Source organism: Protomyctophum bolini (genome assembly GCF_963924005.1).
Source record: "Protomyctophum bolini genome assembly, chromosome: 13".
Lineage (NCBI taxonomy): Eukaryota > Metazoa > Chordata > Actinopteri > Myctophiformes > Myctophidae > Protomyctophum > Protomyctophum bolini.
The window spans coordinates 24,865,234-24,887,299 of NC_137874.1; the positions used below are offsets into that span (position 1 = coordinate 24,865,234).

The 22,066-nt window shown below is 40.4% G+C and overlaps 2 protein-coding genes across 3 annotated transcripts; both read left to right on the top strand.

The window, feature by feature from the left end:
* The first annotated feature begins 3,351 nt into the window (after positions 1-3,351).
* On the top strand, positions 3,352-8,006 carry serpinh1a (serpin peptidase inhibitor, clade H (heat shock protein 47), member 1a). Of its 2 annotated transcripts, XR_013965147.1 has the most exons (6): positions 3,352-3,538; positions 4,729-5,351; positions 5,608-5,706; positions 6,677-6,909; positions 7,355-7,909; positions 7,952-8,006. XR_013965147.1 is itself a non-coding variant. In XM_080780051.1 (5 exons), exons 2-5 carry the CDS (start codon positions 4,754-4,756, stop codon positions 7,655-7,657), a joined length of 1,233 nt encoding a protein of 410 aa, XP_080636177.1. In that variant the 5' UTR covers positions 3,352-3,538; positions 4,729-4,753; the 3' UTR covers positions 7,658-8,006. The 2 variants fall into 2 exon arrangements, 1 of the variants encoding a protein (XP_080636177.1); XM_080780051.1 differs by having other exon boundaries at positions 7,355-8,006.
* Positions 8,007-11,358: 3,352 nt separating this feature from the next.
* On the top strand, positions 11,359-20,986 carry acer3 (alkaline ceramidase 3). The gene is made up of 11 exons (XM_080780431.1): positions 11,359-11,480; positions 14,349-14,459; positions 14,703-14,755; positions 16,951-17,003; positions 17,201-17,282; positions 17,401-17,436; positions 18,401-18,459; positions 18,922-19,023; positions 19,825-19,929; positions 20,120-20,165; positions 20,308-20,986. The coding sequence occupies exons 1-11, from the start codon at positions 11,378-11,380 to the stop codon at positions 20,359-20,361; spliced, it is 804 nt and encodes a 267-aa protein (XP_080636557.1). The 5' UTR covers positions 11,359-11,377; the 3' UTR covers positions 20,362-20,986.
* The last annotated feature ends 1,080 nt before the right edge of the window (positions 20,987-22,066 follow it).

Genomic DNA, 22,066 nt, shown 5'->3' on the forward strand with positions numbered 1-22,066 from the left:
CTTTGACTTTTAACTTTGAAAACAAAATAGGCAAACTTTTAAATCGTACCAGGCAGGGAAGAGCGTCTAGTGAACAGATCTAATGAACAGATTTAACAGTTGATGTTCACTGAAGCGCCCTAAAAGCAACCGACTGCAACAAAAAGTAACAAGACTACAATATAAAAGCCCGCTAGCGGCCCCTAGAGGTTGTGCTGCTGCCTGCACCGAGAGCCAGACCAAACAGTTGACACCGGTTTGACCTACTGACACTGTGTGTGTGTGTGTGTGTGTGTGTGTGTGTGTGTGTGTGTGTGTGTGTGTGTGTGTGTGTGTGTGTGTGTGTGTGTGTGTGTGTGTGTGTGTGTTTTGATTGATTGAAATATTTATTAACAGTTTGTAGAATTACAGTACATTTCAAGCACAAACTCAATACAGAGACTGTTAACTGTGAGTGGACGACCCAATTAAGCATTACACTTGTTTACAACAGGGTCCACATTGTTCAATTAAATTGTGTGTGTGTGTGTGTGTGTGTGTGTGTGTGTGTGTGTGTGTGTGTGTGTGTGTGTGTGTGTGTGTGTGTGTGTGTGTGTGTGTGTGTGTGTGTGTGTGTGTGTGTGTGTGTGTGTGTGGGGGGGGGGGGGGGGCGCCTGATTGATTAATTTATTAACAGTTTGCAAATAGTACAGTACAGTGCGATTATAGTATACAATGGTGCTAAAGGATAACACAAAAAGCCCTAAGGGCTTGTTTCCCATTGTGTATTCAATTCGTTGAGACAATTAAAGACACGTCTATACAATATAATACAAGACATTATCAACACTATAGCAATACACTTTAACGTATATGTACAGTAAACAGTTGGGGGGGTTCATTTCTGGTGTTAAGCTTAAAAATGTAAAAATACAAATTGCAGACAGGTGTTCTTTAGACTACAGCCAGCAGTGGTGGATCCACGGGGAGACCAAAGAGGCATTGGCCCCAGCTGAAATCTGACTAGCCCCTGAAGTGCCAGGGAAAAACAAGACAGGCTCATGTGTTTCATTCCTTCCCTGCACTTTGTGGCTTGTCTGTCTGACTGTCTCTTGCCTCTCTCTGCCACCATTGGCCGATTAAATAATGAATGAGTTCCTCTCATAAATTCTTTATGTTGCATTCTGGTTCTGTTCTCTTAAGGATTCCATTCCATTCAACATTGCTCATGGAGTCATGGTCATCCTCTCTAGGGTCACAGCAATATTGCTTACCTACAATTCTATATTTCTATATTCCACCCACTGGGTGGTGCCATTGCTTGCTCTAGCTAGCTCACTTTTACTACTCTCACTCATTCAATGATATGAGCCAATATTATTATGTCAGAGAACTTTAGAAATTGCCATTATTTTATTTTTAATACAACACTATCACAATAATAGAGCCATGAAATTGTTTTATTCATAAAGCTAAATTAACAGCAAGCAAACTATCGTTTACTTTGCTTAGGACCAGTTAAAGACATCAAATTAACTACAAAGGTCATATGAAGACAATACAACATTGACTAGTATCCTTCTTTGTAATCACCATAATCTTCATCTTTAACTAAATACTGTCTTTATATAATGTGTTGTGTTGTGTTGTGTTGTGTTTTGTTGACGACAGCTGCACAATGAAGAGCTGTAGAAATAATGGTAACAGTGTTGACAGGACATGCATCCGTTACTAACTTCCTGCTGCTCCACTGCCTGTTCGTTTCTAATTCAGAATGTAGAGCAGTGATGTAAGCTGGTGTGGATGGATACACATGACCGTACAGAAAAGGCAAGGAGGAACCATGGGAAAACATGTCTTGAACTTCTCGTTTCATAAACAGCTGTTTTATACTGAAGGACCTATTGCCTATATGACTTCTATGGCATCAAATACACGATGAATTTAGGTCAAAGGGATTTGGCTAGATATCATTGTGCTATGTCATTTTATTAATTTATTCATTGTATTCATTTTAAACAACCACTTTCTGGATTAAAATAGTAAATTCATATTGGTGTGAAACTATGAACTGACAACATATAGTGGTGATGTCAGGGACGGATTAAGACTCACAGGGGCCCCTGGGCCTACTGCCATTTACCCCCCCCCCCCCCCCCCCCCCATGTTATTTACAGTAGATAGCATGTTGTTTAGACAGATGGTTTGATGTTTACTTGCTATCCTAGTTACTTTGTAGCATGTAATCGTTTTTTAACTCTGCTATTTGTCACTCTGTGTATAAGAGCATCTGCTAAATTCCTAAACATAGAGTTTTGTGTTGTGGAAAAGGTGATGACTGATGAATACTTAAAATGAGAAGATTATGAAGTAAGCCAAGCAGGTAGCATCTTAGCCTAGTAAGGCTTCGATCCTACCTTCACCTGCCAGTTGTGTCCTCTCTCTGCTCTCCTCCTCTGTCTCATCACCTGACCTGTCTTTAAACAGTATTTAACCTTTTCAAATCCTAACATCAAAGACATATGGTTTGGGACCATTTATCTCCCTAAGAAAAGGAGTAATCTTTACCCTCAGGCTACTCAAAGACAGGCTTGTGCCATGGTTCAAGAAGGCGTGATTCAATAATGTAAAACGTTTTCTGACATGCAATTTTTAGAGTACCATTGGGCTTGGAGTGAATTATGAAATAATATCATATTCATACATATTATTATTTCATTTGTGTCTTTCAATGGAGCATATTGCTGTCTCCTTAATTGCGTTCATATTCTAAGACTATATGTGACCTCATTTAGTAACTGAGGTCATACATTAACTCTGGTTGCTGTGTATCTCTGTGGCATGCTTAGTAAGCATTTTACAGACTAACTTTGTTGCCACTAGCACAACAACCCTTCTATAAGAGGAGTAGTTTGTTTTACTAGTGTACTTTAGTTTGAACCAAATCAATATGGATAATGTGAAGTCACATTATAAACGTCACAGTGCTGCTGGCCCCCTGAATAGGATCACCAACAGAACAGACACATACCAGCTCAGACAGGCAGAGCTGCAGACGTGGCAGGGTGGGGGAGGGGAGGAAATGGACAATACAAGCTGTAAAACAACAAACACCATTATTTAACACAAAGGAAAAAATATGTAAATATATCTCTGCCAATACACAGGATGATTGTGGTACAGTCTGGGTACACTTACTATGGCAGTCAAACAGTATAACTTTACCTTAAAATGCGGTGGCATTTGAGAATGCACCCATAAAGAGCCTAATGCCTCCCAAATACCAATGTGTCCTAAAGTCTCCTAGGCTTTAGGACCTGGAGGGGGGAGTTCCGCTTTCATAGCTCTGGTAAGTAACTGGATACCATGGGTGGGCCTAGGGGCTAGGGTGGGCCCAGTCAGCCCACTGCAGTGTGCATAGAAATCTCTGCAGCTCACACAAACACTCTCCTAGGCCTACTACTTCTACAACAATCTATTGTATTTATACTGTAGATTTGACGAAGGATCTATTCATCTATCAGCTCAGCTAACAGGCGAGGGCAGTTTATAGGATAAATGACTGAACAAGCTTAAAAAGGTAAGATCAAAAGGAGCAAAGCTGTGTATTTAATGGTGGAAAGTTTCTGGTCCACGAAATCTGCCTCTGCATACAGTATACAGTAGTGAGGTTGCATTTTAGTTTTTCAGCAGTGTGGTAGGCCTACTTGAAGTATAGTGACATGAGAATTAAGACATTAAGAGCATAGATGGGTAGAATGACATGTGAAACCATTGCTAGGACTGCCATTTTGTAGCCTTTACAGTAGTTATTATATCTATAAAGGACCCACCCATCAATAGCTCGCTTTTGCAACATTTACTTAATTTCTACCGTAGTTTTATTATGATGGGATGCACTCCTTGACAATAAAGCTAGAACAAACTAAAATGCATTCACAATGCACTATCCATGGAATAAATACAACACAAAACGTTGACAAAGACTTATTCTTAACCATTTCAACTGTGTTAATTCTGGTTGGCCAGTCCCATGTCCAATAAGATGAATGAACATCACTTCATACATGACAGCAGTTTTACCTTACAAGGACATGGAATTTACTAAAATTGTTTGAAATTATAAAGATGCTGTACATTGAGTATGAGTGAACATCATTGTTCATTGCACACAGTAAATAGGCTACTTAACATAATATGATATATCATATAAAATCATATGAAATTGCAGGTCAGCATATACCATAGGTTCTGGATAACATTATCCTTCAAAAGACATTGATTTGAAGCATGTTAGATCAGATCTCATCTTTTGCTCAGACCGTGACTTTAGTGGGCCTGTTGCTACACGCTAATGTTATGAAGGCCCTGAGTAGGAACTTATAATTTGTTCATAGCAAGGTCCCAGGTTTAGGTTGTATTATGCACTAAGCGAGTTTGTTCATTCTTTAGTTATAACTCCAGTATTGCCAAAAGAATGACACATACGCTCAGTTGGCCAATGTTTTTGGCTCCAATGTTGCATCCTGCAGCTGCCTACGTGGCAGGAGTCCTTGATTGTCATTGCTATCACTGTTCTATCAGTCTATCATCTAAAGTACTGCAGTGCAGAGTAAAAACCACGGCCATCCTGATCTGGGATTCTGGGATAAGTCGTGGGGGCTGAGATGCTTGAATTGATTTGGGAACTTACACCATCATAACGTACTAGAGAATCAGAAATTATTAATAATGTTTGTAAGTGATGATTATCTCTTTATCTCTTCATAGGTTTTCATCCATTTCTGTGCTAATTATGTGGGTCGCAAATTTAGTGGCACTGGTGCTAATGGTCACAGGAGTCTCTGCTGCCACCTCTGCCACAGCCGACCAAGTCCTCAGTAACATTGCCACCATCCTGGCTGACAACAGTGCAAATCTGGCTTTTAGTCTCTACCAGAACATGGTTAAGGACAAGAGCCTGGAGAACATCCTCATTTCCCCTGTGGTGGTCGCCTCCTCCCTAGGTCTGGTGGCTCTTGGGGGCAAGGCTTCCACTGCTTCCCAGGTAAAAACCATGCTGAACGCTGATAAAGTTAAAGATGATCAGCTGCACTCTGGCTTGGCCGAACTGCTGACTGAGGTGAGCGATCCCAAGACCCGCAATGTCACCTGGAAGATAAATAACCGCCTGTATGGGCCCAGCTCTATCACCTTTCAAAATGATTTCATCAAGAGCAGCAAGAAGCACTACAAATGTGACCAATTCAAGATTAACTTCAAAGACAAGAAAAGTGCTGTAAAGTCCATCAACCAGTGGGCAGCCAAGTCCACAGATGGCAAACTTCCTGAAATAACAAAGGATGTGGAAAAAACAGATGGAGCCATGATCATTAATGCAATGTTCTTCAAACGTGAGTTCATATGGAACTTTTATTTTAACCATTTATCTTTGACCTTTTCATGATCTCCTTAAAGGTAGAGTTTTTTGTTTGAAAGGGTTTTTTCTGTTTACTAAAAAGCTGTAGCGAATGAGGAGACCTCCGTTAGTGAATGATTACTCCACTAAATGATTACTATCGGTATATAGAGCCATGCATTTAAACACGTATTTTAACTAAAGAGAATAACTTGCTGCACCTTTAATCTATCTAATCTCTATGTATGCAGCCCACTGGGATGAGCAGTTCCATCATCAGATGGTTGACAACCGTGGCTTCTTGGTATCCCGTAGCCACACTGTGTCGGTACCAATGATGCATCGTACAGGTAAAGGTCTTTCTGACTCAATCTCTATGCCAGGCCCAGGCTTAGGCTTTATTTGGTACAAAAGTGATATGTCAATATTTGTGACATTGTAGAATCAGAATCAGCTTTATTGTCACATCACAGGTTTACACGGTAAAAAAGTGGGTGAAATTAATTTTCGTGCACAGTTCCCATCGTTATTTCCATAGAAATATCACACCTGTGTGAACTGAGCGGTGCAACTATACTTGTATTGTGATCGTTACTGTACTGTACTATAGTCTGTACTGTACCATACGGTGTACTGTACTGTACTGTACTGTACTGTACTGTACTGTACTGTACTGTACTGATCAAACAAGAAAACAAGAAACAAAAATATCTATAGATATACACATTGAGATACTTGAGATAAGATATAAATGTGCGTGAGCATAGCAGCAGATGTATACTGTGCATGTTGCATGATATACCGTACTTAGTTAAGGTGCTAGAGAAACACACCAAAAAAGTCAGTGCGTTGTACATGATATAGAGGGTATGCCGGAAGTTATGTGGGAACGCCTACTGAGTGGCAAAAAACTACTTTCTAGACTTAACAGCCGATACATCCAAACAGAAAAGTCCTGATTGCATTAAACTCAATTTGCCACTCAATTTGCCATTCACTTTATGCAAGTGCATATCCTCTATTAAGGTGCAAAAAGTCGGTGCGTGTCAATGGCATAATCCACATAAGGTAGACTGACACTGGTATAATTCGCAAGTTACTAGGGAGATATACTGTGCATGAGGGAGAGAAAAGAAAGAAAAGTCCCTTGTGACTGTCCCTGATATAATCCACAGGTAGGTCAAGGAAGAGCTAAGTGAATGCCTTGAAAATGGTGAGAATCAAGGAGTTTGAAATGACACTTAACACAATGCTTACACAACTAGTCTCAATATTCATATCATGTTTAGTTTTTAACAACGTGCACTCTGTTCATCACAGGACTATATGGCTTCTATGAGGATACAGCCAATAAGCTGTCAGTGTTGAGTATGCCTCTGGCCCATAAGATGTCCAGTGCAGTGTTGATCATGTCCACCAGTGTGGAGCCTCTAGATAGGCTGGAGAAGATGCTAACCAAGGAGCAACTGGACATCTGGATGAGCAAGCTGGAACAGACCCCTGTAGCCGTATCCCTGCCAAAAGTCAGCATGGAAGTGAGCCACAATCTGCAGGTAAGCGACAAAGGGACCAAGGTTACAAAACAGTACATTACATTAAGGATAGCACCATGCCACTTTATTTATTTATAGGTTGTGCGTGGTGTTGGTAAATTCTTAACTTGTCCATATGAATTGCACGTCATCATACATACTGGGGACTCTTTAAAATTTTTTGTCCATGTTTGGTTTTAGTTTTTAGCTTGTGTTTTTAAATAGGCTCTATGTTTTATGTTGCACTGCCAATAACTGAGGGGAAACGATATTTCATGTTTTTTTGTATGCAAGTACATAGGAAAATGACAAATAAAATGATTCTGATTCTGAGACTATTAAGAATGTTTATTTCTGTTAACCCATGTGTCCCCCTCACCCCTCAATGCAATGCATTGTGAGCTTATAGTTAACCTCCTGACCCTCATAGTCATAACTGGACCTTCTCTTGTCTCCCTCTGTGTAGAAACATTTTGGGGAGTTGGGTTTGACGGAGGCAGTGGACAAAACCAAGGCTGACTTCTCCAACATCTCTGGGAAGAAGGACCTCTACCTGTCTAATGTGTTTCATGCCTCTGCAATGGAATGGGGCACTGAGGGAAACCCCATTGACCCCAGTGTCTTTAATACAGATAAGCTGAAAAACGCCAAGCTCTTCTATGCTGACCACCCATTCATTTTTCTAGTGAAGGACCAGAAGACCAACACAATCCTCTTCCTTGGCAGGATGGTTCGACCTAAGGGAGATAAGATGAGAGACGAATTATAACCATGCTTTTATATTACTAAGTTAAATGTTTGCTCTTCCCTCCCTGAGGGGTGTGTGTGTGTGTGTGTGTGTGTGTGTGTGTGTGTGTGTGTGTGTGTGTGTGTGTGTGTGCGCGCACGTGCGTGCGCGTGCGTGTCAGAGCCCTGCATGGGCACAAAATATGGGTCTGTGGAGTTAAGGCCCGGCCCAGCCCGTTGTGGTACCGCAGTTTTAGAGCCTGGAGTGTGTGTGTGTGTGTGTGTGTGTGTGTGTGTGTGTGTGTGTGTGTGTGTGTGTGTGTGTGTGCATTTCTAGATAAATGTAAGGAGAGCAATGTACAGTTGATATCCTGTGAGTACATTCCCTGAAATTACTGCTGTAAAAGAAAATTCACAATGCACAACTCAAGATATTTTTGAGATATTAGTTTGATTGAGCAAAGTCTCCAAAACCACCAAGTTTCCTTGGAGAAGTTTTTGCTCTCACTGTGTAACATATTGCACTAATAATTGTGTTTTTGCTCTACATTGTAGAAGAATACTTACATTAAGTATAAACTCCCAGAATACATTTCATTTTTCATTTAACCTTTTCATTTGCCGTTACTTGAAACTACAGAGAATTCTAGACTGTGACACAATAATTTACCATACTTTACATATGGCATACTTTCTGTGGAGCCATGAAATAAATACTGTATTTTTCCACCACATACCACCATAAAATTGTATACTTTTCTGACCTTAGTAATCTATATTTTCACACACAAAGAAGATATTTCCCAGAATTATATAATCTGCATTGTTTGAGTTAGTGATATCACTGTGCTGCACTAGAAACTAAAAGGTTATGAGATGTTTCCTCTGGTCTACACACAGTGTTGCTAATATTTTTCCACAAACAATTATTTTTAGAGGAATTGTTTACGACTGTTACCACTTTTTACAATAAAAGTATGAAAATAATTGAATCATCATTCATTATATCTGGTGCTAATGTCTTAGCCTAACACAATCACCTCATGTTGCTTTGATGATAGGCTATACCAAGACTGATTAGTCTTGTGCAGTGTTGGTCAAGTCAAGACTATCCTGTGGAATTTGGAATGACGAGACAATTTCAGTATAAACTAGAAATGCACTCTGTATGCCAACTTGCACACAAGTAGGCTATGTATGGCCTACTTGTGTGCAAGCAGAGCATTATTGACCTTATACCAACCTTGAAACGTACCTTAGTTACGTCACCAAGAATGGTGTTCCCTTATTGGCTGGTGGAGGACACCGACATACATACATACATATACATACAGTACATACCCAGCTGGTCACAGTACTTGCACTCTCTGTTTGCGCAAGTAATTAAGTTTTAGATATTTTCACCATCAGACAGCTCTAGATTTTAGCAATTACAAAATAGCATAAATGTGGAATATTACATGACATATGCCTCTCCAGCACAATAGATTACTCCAAATACCATCATATTGCTGAGGTGACAACAGTATGATGAAACTAGCTCATAATAGGCTTGTATCTTTCCACCCTTTCCACACATTATAATCAAGGGACTTTTTAAGTGACTACTGCCACCTAGTGGACACATGCGATACTTAATAATTGTGCTAAATTAAGAATTCTGCTGTTTTCTCTTCCACTTTCTCTCTCTCCAAGCCAACCTTCAACACATCAGCTGCTTGACAAATATCCCTTGGGTTTATCCCTTGTTAGCAGTTGCTACAAATATGTGTTGGGTGTGGCTAAAACAAAAAGAATAAAAGCACATTTTTACTGCAACAACACTGTTTAAGGCCAGTCCACACCAATGCAAGCCCTTGCAACTGCCATTGCGGATAATGGTTGCAATAAGTACTGTAGTTGCATGTTGAAGGATCAAGGATCGAGTTGCATTGGTGTGGACTGGCCTTTAAGGGTACTTGCTACCCAATGTAGATTGGATGTTGTGGTCATAATTATATCAATCGTGACACACAAATATTTGAAAAACATGTTTCTGCAACAGTGACATTTCTTGTGGCATGGGTGGAAGAGAAATGTGTTATAGCCCTGAATGTGTGATTCAAATTTGACACAAAATGTTGGCCTAATCATCAAATCGTGACACTGTTCATGATCTGTAATTCTTTTTTGAAAATTGGGCCTTTGGAAGCCATAGCAGATATAGCCTATCAGAATTGAATATTATGTAAAATCTGAATGATGTTTATCACATGACTACTACAGAGTTGTGTGAGTTTTGAATACAATCTGTAGAAGTAGTTGCAAAAAATGGTGGAAACTCTAGTAAGGTGGAAATGGGCATGGCCTATGGGGAGTTAGTTGCGTTCTGTTTTGTTATGCATGATCCAAGGAATCCTGGGGAATGTTTTATTTTTATTATTTTTTTGTTGGGGGGAGGGCTGGGGGGGTTCTTCCTTGGCCTACTGTGAGTGTATGCATGCAAAGTTTCGGTCCACCAGCAGTGTATTATTATAATTATTGTTATATTGCATTAATAGGCCATCAGCGAGTGTGGGCGTGCTTGTGTTACGTCCCTCCTAGACAGGGGAATAATCACAGTGTATCCTGTACAGGTCCCAATCTGGGTAGCCAGGGTCAGGGACAGGGTGCAGTTAAATTAGCTCTCTACCAGCCTGTTGCTTGCAGAGGGTTGTTTTACTTGTCGACTAGGCTACTATACAATCAAATAAATCTGTATACAAGATAATTTCAGATTTCAGCAGGGAGAGGGCTATATACAAGATAATTTCAGATTTCAGCAGGGAGAGGGAGGGAGATATTTACCAGATTATTAACCCTTGAGGGGTCATTTAGCAGCTGGTCCCCAGCTAAATAATGGAGAGTTGGTAACCAAATGGACCTTTATAGATCTTTTCTTTTACATCTCTTGCGAGTGTAAAATAAATGGTTTCAAAGTTGACATAGCAGAATAGCAAAAAAGTAGATAGATAAATACTTGGTAGCCAATAATCTACAAACTCACAATGCTATAGATAGCAGAGTTTCTCAGTGTATGGATTTTGGTCAGGCAGAAATGGATTTGGACAGGCAGCTGTCCGTCCTCGCTTTATTGTACATACGCCACTGGTGTGTAAAAATATGAAAACTAGGGTAAAATAAATATGGGGCGAGATATACACTTCTGGGCGAGATATCCTCGCTTCTGGGCGAGATATCCACGCTTTCGGATAGGCAAGGCAAAGTGGGTTTAACATTGTTTAACGTTATTTAATGCAATCAGATAGATAAATTAATTACCGTAGTACATTCATCTCGACATACACACTGCATATAAGCCTACAATTGTGTGATGGTACATATAGTAATAACCATAGCCTAACTTTCAGTCCCTTCAAAAGTGTGGGACACTGTTTTTGAGACAGCTATGTGTGTCCCTGGGTCTGTCCGAGCACGAAAATAGCTTTTGGTTGGTTTTCACAACCAAGTGTCATTGTTGCGTAGCTTAACACACACACACACACACACACACACACACACACACACACTATATATGATTTGGGGTGTTACAGTACAGTGTACACTAGTGAGAGTACGTCACTATACAGTACAGGGAGTACACATTATCAGGGAGGGGTGTGTGTTGTGTACACACACCCCTCCCTGATAATGGTGAGGGGAGGAGTGATGAGGCTGTGATGATGGCGCTTTAAATACGTTATATACAGTTGATCCATCCTCCCCCCTCCGTTGTTCTGCCATCATGGCTCCCTCGTTAGACAGGCAGGGATACTGGGGGCGACCGACTTCAACACTGGATTGGTGTGAAGAGAATTATGTCGTCACTTTCTACATCGCAGAATTCTGTGAGTAATATGCAAATGGCTCGGGGTTAAATCGTAGCTAGTATAGTCGAGCTAAAAGTATGAAATTCGACCGGCTTCGCTGAGGATAGCTCTGCAGTCTGCACGGAAGGAAGGTCGAAGCCGAATAACGTCAACAGAGAGCTGCGGCTGTATAATTGTTTTGTTGTAATGGTATTTCATATTGGCGTACGTAGCAGCTGCACGACCCAGCTGTAGGCTACAGTTTGCACATGACATCTGTCAGTGGATGTCTTCACATTTTTGCAAGCGTACCGTGCAACTACAATTTAGGCTGTTTTTCCTACATATTGCAACATATTGAATGAACTGAACACATAGCGGATAAAGTGCTGTCTGCTGCTGACTAAGTGGCTTATACTATAAATACTTTATGTCACAGGCTCACAGCACTCATCATGTCTGTCCCCGTCTAGTCCTAAAGTCTCCGTTGAACGAGATTCATTCACTGTAACGGTAACTCGTTCACATTTTATTTCAAGAGCTTAGGCCTACTACAAAATACCACAATCAAATTGTACCATTGTAATTGGTTCAATTCGTGCACAAATGGATCCCAGGATACATTAACAGTATTTATAGATATTTATTTAAAAAACAACAACAATGTGTTATGTTGTGTTCTGAGCATAATAAACCAGAGCCATAGAGTAAGACAGAGTTACGACAACTCCATTCACTCATGGGGCCAGGCTCTTCTATAGAAAAGGGACAACCGGAAGTTTACGGAATGCATTGGAGTCTATGGGCTCGCGTGAGTATATGAAATTATGAACCACGACCAGGCTGTTTTCTGCCCCCTCAATGTCACAACTCTGTCTTACTCTATGGCTCTGTGTCAAACAAAAAATCACACCCGTGTGAAGTGGGTGCACCGTGAGTAGTGCAACTCCGTGTGGGGGTCCCCGAGGTCTCCGGAAGTTCCAGACCCACAGCACAGGAACGCGGTCAGGCAGGGTCCCAGCCCGGTTCCCGGCGAGCCGCCTCGCGTCCGAAACGGTCGAGAAATGACAGAGTTACGGTGTGGGGGTCCCTGGGGGGTCCCCGGAACATCCAGACCCCCAGGAATGCGCCCAGGGGCACAACCCGGTTCCGGCGAGCCACCCCGCGTCCGGAATGGTTGAGAAATGACAGAGTTACCGTGTAGGGGTACTGTACTGTACTGTAACACCCAAAATCATCATATATAGTTGATATGTGTGTGTGTGTGTGTGTGTGTGTTAAGCTGCGCAACAGTGACACTTGGTTGTGAAAACCAACCAAAAGCTATTTTCGTGCTCGGACAGACCCAGGGACATGTCATAGCTATCTCAAAAACAGTGTCCTACACTTTTGAAGGGACTGAAAGTTAGGCTATGGTTATTACTATGTACCATCACACAATTGTAGGCTTATATGCAGTGTGTATGTCGAGATGAATGTACTACGGTAATTAATTTATGATAAAACATTTATCTTCCACTATAGGACTAAGTCATTGTTCGAGTCCTGTAGGCATATAGAAATTAGGACTGTAGTGTATGTTTCAACAACTTTCCCCCACCTAAGATGTTTTGCTTTATCATGCATGCAACAGTTTATCTAATATGGACCCAAGCCAAGTTGGTCAGAGAGAGTGTGAGTGTTTACTCTTTCACCTCTTTGAGATATGTGACCTACGTTACAACTAGTGTCTATGGTATTGTACCGTATTCAGTCCCTTTGTCTTGTAATAAGCTACTATACCAACACACTAACTTAATCAATAACATTTTGATTAAAACATGTACTTTACATGACATTCTGATTCTGATGAAACACCAAAAGCTTTGGCCACTGCCCTAATAATAATGTAATATTATTTAGGGACTACAGTAGATAAAGGAATATTGTCTTGTCCATCATTTTTATTTCTTCTTAACCTTTTCTTACAAATAACCTTTCCTGCACCACCAGGCACAAGCATAGTTCAATGGATACTGTCATGTATGAACTGATGGCAGAGGATTGTTTGCTATTTAAACTAAGTAAACTGTAAGTTCAAAGACAGACATGTGCTTTTGTTCAGTAAACCTGGTGTGGAAGACACAAAGGGAGAGGCCACCATGATTTTTAACCCTGGTGTGTTGCAGGCCTTTGAGCGTTATCTCAAAAGTTGGTGCCTCAGCAGATGAGAACAATAGAAGGCCAGTATGTGGTCAAAGAGCTGGAGGTCAAAGAGAGACATGTACTTTTCCATTTGGATAATAACACATTAATGTCACAGAGACATTAAATAGAAGACCAGTAATCTTGGCATACAGTAAATTCTATCAGAAATAATCAAAGTCCAAACAATCTACTAATAACTCCACCCTTGACTTTTATCAGTCACATGCCGATAAAGATCTGCATTTATTAGTTTTACTCCACATTAAGCAGGCTCTTTGTCTAAGAACACAGGCATTTACTGGCAATGGGCAGGTGGTTACATGGACATTCACACCTGTATGCTCAGTGTTGTGCACTGTTGGCCAGTGACTGGAGAGAAGTTGAAGGTTAAATGAAATGTCATAATCCTTACAGGACTAGACTGACATTGAGGTTACAAGCTCACTTCTTTCACAATACAGCTTGACATAATAGCCAACAAACCTGGTGCAGTCATTACATTTCTGCAATAGGACACAAATAGCCTTCCTGTTATAATACCAACATCACACACACACACACACACACACACACAAAACCCCTTCTATTATGTCACCTGATCACAGATGCCCTTAAGGGGCCAATCCACTCCTCAGACATATGAAACAAGAGTTTAGCCATGGTGCAGATCGTGTATCCCTCTGTTTCTTGATGCAGCATATATCACATTTTCTCAAACAGGGAACACCGTCAGTAACCTGATTATGATCCTTCCTCCAATCTATGGTGCCATCCGGACATTCCAAGATGGCCTTGAGTTCCGCTACATCTGCTCTTTTCTGGGACTTGCAGGTTAGTTTGTTGTCTTTGCTCATGGAGCCACACAGTACGCTGAAACCGAATGAACCATCAGGGAATGTCATTTAATATGATTCTCTTGTATGAATCCCACCCCCCTCCCCCCCAGTAACCTTGTTAATCCAGTGTTTCCTTACCAGATTATCATCATAATGCATTTTATCCTTGTTAGTGGAAATTTGAGAGGGAAGTTTGTCTTGTTTACTTTGACTCTTATCTGTTTTGTCTCCCGTGTAGCTGTTGGCATTGGTTCCTGGTGTTTTCATATGACCCTGCTCTATGAGATGCAGGTGAGCTGATTTACACTTAAAGTTTCTATAAATAAAATCAATTGTCAGCAAGAAGTTGTATACACAATAAGGCTGTACCGTAGCCCTTATTTTAGGACTCGAACTTGGGCAGGAATTTTCGAGTGAACATTCGGACCAATCATGACAAACACAATTTTTCGGGCCAAACAAAGAATTAGAAAGTAGATAAAACGGCAGGTTACAATACGTTGTGTTCTTTGTAATTATTTGGTCCAAAATATTGTGTGCGTTGTCATGATTTGTCACGACAGGAGTTGGCTTCGTATACGACGCTTAAAGGTCTTTAAATAAATAAGTTTTGAAATGCCTATGGAGAAAATGAAATGGAGAAAAATGTCCTGGGCCACTCGTCGTTCTGAAAGGGGGAGGGACTGCGACGCTCTATTGTGCAAAAGGATGCCTGTTTAACAGATTAAATGTAATCAGCATAGGGCGCAGCAGGGAATCGAACCCCATCCCAGTAAACCAGGAGCTCCATGCCTGTGCCAAAGTGCTTTGTTTGCGACGCAACGCAAAAACCTACCCTTGTAGGAGCCCTACCCTACCAGCCCTACCCTACCAGCAGCAAAGAATACAAAAACAGATACTTACCCAGTTACTGTGAACCATCACGTTCTTCTGCAGATGACAGGCAGTGTCCACAAGTTAGGTGAAATGACAGAAGCGGCCGAAATTGTGGCAGTCGACGCAAAAGACGCAACGCAAACGAGTGCAACAGCAGGCAGCCCGACACGACGCAACCGCAGGAAGCCAGAACGCAAACGCAAACGAGAGCAACACCATCAGTAGGCTACCCTGCAGAACCACACCAGCGACAGCAAAGGACAATAAACAAGATTTGTACTCACTGCGCAGTAAGCAGCTCTTCCCAGCAGCAGCTATAGCGTACAGTTCCTACCTCAATGTCTTGTGCAGGGAGGGGGGGGCATCGGTCTGGGACACTTCACATGGGCTCCAGGGTAGGGTGGGGGTCCTCGGAAGCCTAAATTGGTGGGGCTGTGGGGCCCACGGACATGGCTCGTCTCAGCGTCCAGGGCTTGGTGCTGCCTACACCACTGGTGCAGTGACTCTTCATATTCTGGAATTTCATGAAGAGAAAAGATAAGTGTCATTAGTGTTATGTAGGCCTACATCACATTAGAAACACATGTGGCTGTATAGCCTTGTCAGCCCCCACAACCCATATTTTATAATATATATAATTATATATTATAATAGAATACATCAATATTAATTATTAAACCAAAAAGTTCAAACATAAATCATAAATCAAATGCTTTCAAAATAAACAAACAGTTAACCAGTTGATCCAAGTTAAGACACCAAGCCTATATGACTCACCGAAGACGAAGAGTAACCAAAGGTTGTCACAGTGAACAGGAACATGCTGCTGTCAAACATTTCGGCCATCTTGCATAGGTGGGAGTGGGAGTGGGGAGTGTAGGAACTGATGTCACCTTTATACTGCCTTGATTGACAGTTGACATGGGTTGCCATTTGCGGGTTGCCATGTTGGCTGGGTTACATTTACATTGCCAAGGCAAAAAGCAACAATACAATCAAAACTAAATGTATGTACATTTGAATTGAAAGTCAGAATATTCAATAAATCAGTGTCACACACACACACGCACATGCGCGTGCACACACACACACACACACACACACACACACACACACACACACACACACACACACACACACACACACAGACGCAACAGCGCAGCGAGAGAGAGAGAGAGAGAGAGAGAGAACTAACCTTTTTCTCAAATTGTGCCATGCTGGTGTGTGTGTGTGTGTGTGTGTGTGTGTGTGTGTGTGTGTGTGTGTGTGTGTGTGTGTGTGTGTGTGTGTGTGTGTGTGTGTGTGTGTTTGTTGCATTAATTAAGATTCGAGTGCCAACCCTAACGAGCGAACATTCAAACCTTGAATGTTTGGGGACAGCCTTAATACACAATAATGAACACAGGTGACTGTTGAGTCAGTTCAGCAGTTATTTTGTTGTTGTTGCTGCTGCATGTGACTGTGACTAAATTGTCTTAGCATTGCATTGGGAATGATTTGTTATGTAAACTAGTGAGGACTATTGTAAAGTAAATTTGCCTACTGAATCAATCAGGTTTCCTAAGGTGCATTATATTGTAATTAATGCTTCTGTCTGTTCTCACCTCTAGTTACTGGATGAGTTGCCAATGATTTACAGCACATGTGTCTTCGTCTATTGTCTGTAAGTGGTCCAGCCTTTTGGATTTATAATCAGTTTTTATTAGTACTTTGCTATGGGTAGATTACTCAAAACACCATTCAAGCCCAATGAGTACATGCATTTTTACATTGGTACTACTAGTGTAACTATGGCTGAGCTTCAGTGTAGGACCATTTCCCTTTCAAAACGAGGTAACGTTCAACTGATTTCTGTTTCAGATATGAATGCTTCAAGCAGGAGAACACCATCAGTTTATTTCCTATTGCATTATTGTTAATCTTCAGTGTTTCTGTCTCTGTGGTGAGTAGGCCTATGTGTATTTGTTGCCAAATACCAATATAATAATTAAGAGCTGTCATGCTACAGTGTATGGAAAAGTATTTCTCCACATCTTAACCAGAATCAACCTTTTCTGTAGGTGTATTTACAATGGAAGGAGCCTGTCTTTCACCAGGTATGGGAGTTAATGGCATGAATGACATTGGCCTTTGTTTGCTTATTAGGGTTCAGCATGTCCTCCTTTAGTTCTGTCTTGTGTAAACACTGCTAGGTGATACAACTACGACAAGCAACTCCATTTTATGTGTACATGTTTAACATATCATTCCATAAGAAGTACACACAATAATTTATAATTTAAGTGGCATTCATAAGATATTCATTTTCCATCTATGTTTCACCCAGATGCACATGTAATATAAACCACATTAACTCTGCAGTCTCTAAACTGGGAATTTTATAATGGGCGAAACTTCTCAAACATGTCCTAAGCCTATGTCCTTCATTTATAGTTTATTGTACCACAGTGTGGCACGGCAAAAATAGCCTATCTACTGTACACAATTGTGATATAGATTGGTTATTTTCACCACAGTTATACGTTTATTATACGTCTTAAGTAGTTAAATTGTGGGAGCTACCACAATAAATCATTGTTGGGATACCGGTGCTTATGCCAGAAGGAAAATGTCATAGGACATTTTTATATGAAAGCCTCTTATGGTGTTTTATATGTAAATAGTAAATAATCTCACAGTATGTCTGGACCAACTGACAAAGCAGCCGTTGTTTAGTCTTTTAGGCTTTGCTTACTGATCATAAATCATAATGCTGCATAGTGGCATACAGGTAGACACAACTGTCATGCCTTCTGTGTCACACTCTGACCACAGTGGCCAAACCAGAGGCAAGAAATTCTTGCTATATGAAATAATGTACTCATTTGCATGCCCCACCCAGGACCACTTCTATTCAAATCTCTATGTTTTTACAGTATTTTACTAGACTGTACTTTGTGCAAAATTACTAGCTGAGTTAGGAATTAGGTTTTGTATGAATTTCCTGTGGAAGTGTGCACTGTGAAAGCCATTTCAAAATCAAATGCACTTCATTTAATTCCATTCCTAATTTGTTTACAGGTCATGTATGGCGCACTGGTAGCATGCCTAGTGATGCGATCAATCTTCATAGTAACATGGTAAGTTGGATGAGCAGGAAATTAATTATATCATCGTTATATTAAATAAATTACTGCTCCCATTTTCAACCTATGTTCATATAAATATTCCTCACCAATGCTCATAATATTGTACCAATTTTGTCTACTCTGTCTCTGTCTCGGAGGAGGGCTGTTGACAGTTCGATCGATGGGAAATCAACACTAATAGAAATAGCAAGCTTTCTAAATTAGCATGGAAGTAATTGTTCTCACGTTAATAAAAATCGATGATGTAACTGGTAGGCAGATTACTGAAGTATCCTACAACCCTCCTATGAGACGACTGAGTAGAAAAAGATTGTACCAATGTACAATGTTTTCGCCAGTGGAAACAGTAAAAATCTGCCGTTGATTCCATACAGTTCTGTACTGTAGGTAAAGAGATATTAAAAGTGTTTTCTTTTTTTTGTGTGTGTCTATGTGTGTTTGTTTCACTCTTAGGGTGTACCCCTGGCTCAGGCCAATGTGTTACACCTCCTTATGTGTCTTCTTGTTAGGATTCCTTCTGTGGAATATTGACAACATCTTCTGTGACTCACTAAGGTAAGTACATAAAAAAGGTGCAGCTGAGGTTACACACCTACGGAAGCCATTCTGCCTCTAAATGCAGTGTTTCCTAAGGGAGGTGCCCTCATGCCCTGGAACAAAGTTGATTTTATGATAATACAGTGAGCAGCAGTACTGATGCAAAATGTGTTTGATGCTACAGCTTGTGAACTGTGAGAATGCCCGACTTGAGGCTGTAAACAATACAGAGCCAAGTAGTAGGTTGCACAGAAGGTGTATTTATTGAACACATGGTGCTCTTCATACGCATCTCTCAACTCGCTACACTCCCCTGATCTTAACTGGCAGCAGCCTTTTATATCCAGGTGACCTGGACTGCACCATTCAAATGGGGGTGTTTCTAAAACATGCAATAAATACTTTAATACATAACTAAACACAATACATTCACAACCCACAATACATGAACACCATAAATACTTAAATACCCCCTACAAGTGATATACATATCCCTGAAATACCGGTATATACAATACTCTCAAATCACTACTACAACAGCACTAAAACACATCACAACCCCCCCTCTTCCATTCTAACTTGGGGCACGTAGCTGAACGATTAGTTGTGCATCAACAACATCATTGCAACATCCCAGTTTTGATTCCTGCTGGACACCTGCATTGCATTTCCTTCTATACACTCATTTCTTAATAATAAAACAAACAAAGAGGGGAAAAAAAGTTTTGCTTTGGCTGTACTAGTATTACCTTGGAGACAGACTAATCTGATAGATGTACAGTAATAGAACTTGACTCTGGTCAATTCCTTGTCCCTTAGAGCCAGCAGGAACGCACTGCCACCTGGTGTTGGAACAATGACACAGTTTCATGCCTGGTGGCATATCTTCACAGGCCTTGGGTCTTACCTCCACATACTGCTTAGGTAAGTGTCATGGGCCATGGCTTGTGTTTTAACAAAGGGGGATGATGAGGTCAATTCAAGAGATATGCATAGCAGAGTTATACATAATATACACAAGTATTGCACATTTCTCTGGATAAATGATATAACATTTCAAAGTAATGATCCTTTTGCACACATAAAACATATGTCTTTGTTCACCAACTTGTAGCATCCAGATCAGATCAACCTACCTCAAACACAGACCAAAATTAAAGGTATGTTAATTTTTGGATAGTTGCAGTAGTGTTTTATATGTGGCATTTATAATACAACTGTGTAGTATGATCAAATGCATTATAACATATCATGGTAAAATATTGAATACATGACTTAATGCCATGTGTAAAATCTGTTCAGTTTTTCTGTGGAGTGTGGCCGACTTTGCACATTGAGTCTCCAAAAACAAGCTGAAGGGATGGGGACCATTCAGAGACGATGACTGCCATGGAGCACATTAGTCCTCTGCAGGGATCTCAACCCACAACCAGAGGCCACATATACCCTAAAGGTGTCACACCAAGGACCCTTCGGTTCTGCACTGTGAGGATGTGCCAAGGACAGTATAGCAGTGAGAAGTAAATGGAAGATTTTATAGTTTATATTGTTTTTCATAAATAATAATGATGTTGTTTTTCTGTGTAATGCTATTGATGTTTTTATTTGGTCATTCATTTACAATGTAAACATCGTCACCTTCGGGCAGAAACCTTTTATGTCCAAAACAGTTCATTGACAGTTCATGACATGACAAAAACAAGAAAACCCTGTTCCATTGGATGTAATGGAGTTATGAGATTTAGTCACAACTCGATCTGCTTCTTTTTATTGGTCAACCACTTTGGCATCCATATTTTGGTCTGTTATGACAGGCAAAAACAAATGTGAAAGTAGCCGATCTGGCATCACAATGCTATGCTATTATTCTTGGATTAGATCATGCCCTAATTATGCTCCATGATGCAAGGCAACGTTGAGGACTATACTGTATATCATATAAAGTTGTAAGTGCAGCTGAAGGAACAGTGCATGAATCACAGTTGTTTCCATATCCTTCTCAAGGACTTAAATGTGTTGATGTACAGTAAATGCTGGGACACAGCAGCTACAAAGTAATATTGTTACCTACTGTACTTACTGTAGTTCACTCACCGTTACCAACAGTTACCCTCATTAGCAAGATCACACTCTTAACATTAGTTGGCTGAAACTGGTTATATCAAAGCATGTTGAGGCTGTAATTGTATTTGACCACCAGATGCAAATGCAATGTTGATTTTCCCTTTAAAAAAATCTATTAATGTTTTGTTGCAGGGTATTATATAGGCGTATACATTCAAGATTCAATCATTTCAATTTCAAACCATTTCAATGAAACATGTATTGGAATTTGTCTTGGCGTGTCCAACATACAAATGCAAAATAGCATAAACATACAGTATAAAATAAATAATCCCAACAAAATAAAGAAAACTGGTGCAATATAAAGAAAACTCCACTAGGGTACACAACGCCATTAGTGTCCCTATTCTGGGCATGTCATATAAGGCAAACATTGGAAATAGGCAAACAATTGCAGATTGGCTATTTTCGGTCAAGAGGTTGGAGGGTAAAAAGAGGGGACCAATTATAGACCCCTGGGGGACACCTGTCAATGATAGGGTTTAAGTGGTAAAGGGCCCTCACTGCCTCGCTCAGGATATGTGCTGTTATGGAAAAAAGAGTATTGGTAACGTTTTACCTGAAGAAAATAGGACAAAGTGCATTGGTTGTATGAGAGGGGTCCTTGAATATTTTCAGACCCAGGTGGTATAAAGATCATAGACGCTTGGCGAAACCTTTTTGCCTTTACCTTCCTTATTAAGCTGGAGCAGTTTCCATTTAAGACTGAATAAAAGACCATTACAATACAGCCCTCTAAATCAGTATTTCTCAAACAATGAGTCAGGACCTATTTTGATAGATTAGTAAATATCCCCCTTTTTCCTACAAATGTTATTTATTAATATTTCAAAACATTTGTAAAAATGTAAAAGAAAATGCCCAAATTTAAGATTAACATAAACATACATTTAAAAATAGACACAATGCCTCATGCATTGTGATTGCAGATTGACTA

What these genes read in the sequence shown, in the direction of transcription:
- serpinh1a (XM_080780051.1), top strand. Translation starts at nt 4,754, where the DNA reads ATGTGGGTCGCAAATTTAGTGGCACTGGTGCTAATGGTCACAGGAGTC. An exon ending in ACCAATGATGCATCGTACAG is followed by an intron (nt 5,707 to 6,676) that starts GTAAAGGTCTTT and finishes TGTTCATCACAG; the next exon opens with GACTATATGGCTTCTATGAG. An exon ending in AAGTGAGCCACAATCTGCAG is followed by an intron (nt 6,910 to 7,354) that starts GTAAGCGACAAA and finishes CCCTCTGTGTAG; the next exon opens with AAACATTTTGGGGAGTTGGG.
- acer3 (XM_080780431.1), top strand. Translation starts at nt 11,378, where the DNA reads ATGGCTCCCTCGTTAGACAGGCAGGGATACTGGGGGCGACCGACTTCA. An exon ending in TGTGTCTTCGTCTATTGTCT is followed by an intron (nt 17,004 to 17,200) that starts GTAAGTGGTCCA and finishes TTTCTGTTTCAG; the next exon opens with ATATGAATGCTTCAAGCAGG. An exon ending in AACACAGACCAAAATTAAAG is followed by an intron (nt 20,166 to 20,307) that starts GTATGTTAATTT and finishes AAATCTGTTCAG; the next exon opens with TTTTTCTGTGGAGTGTGGCC.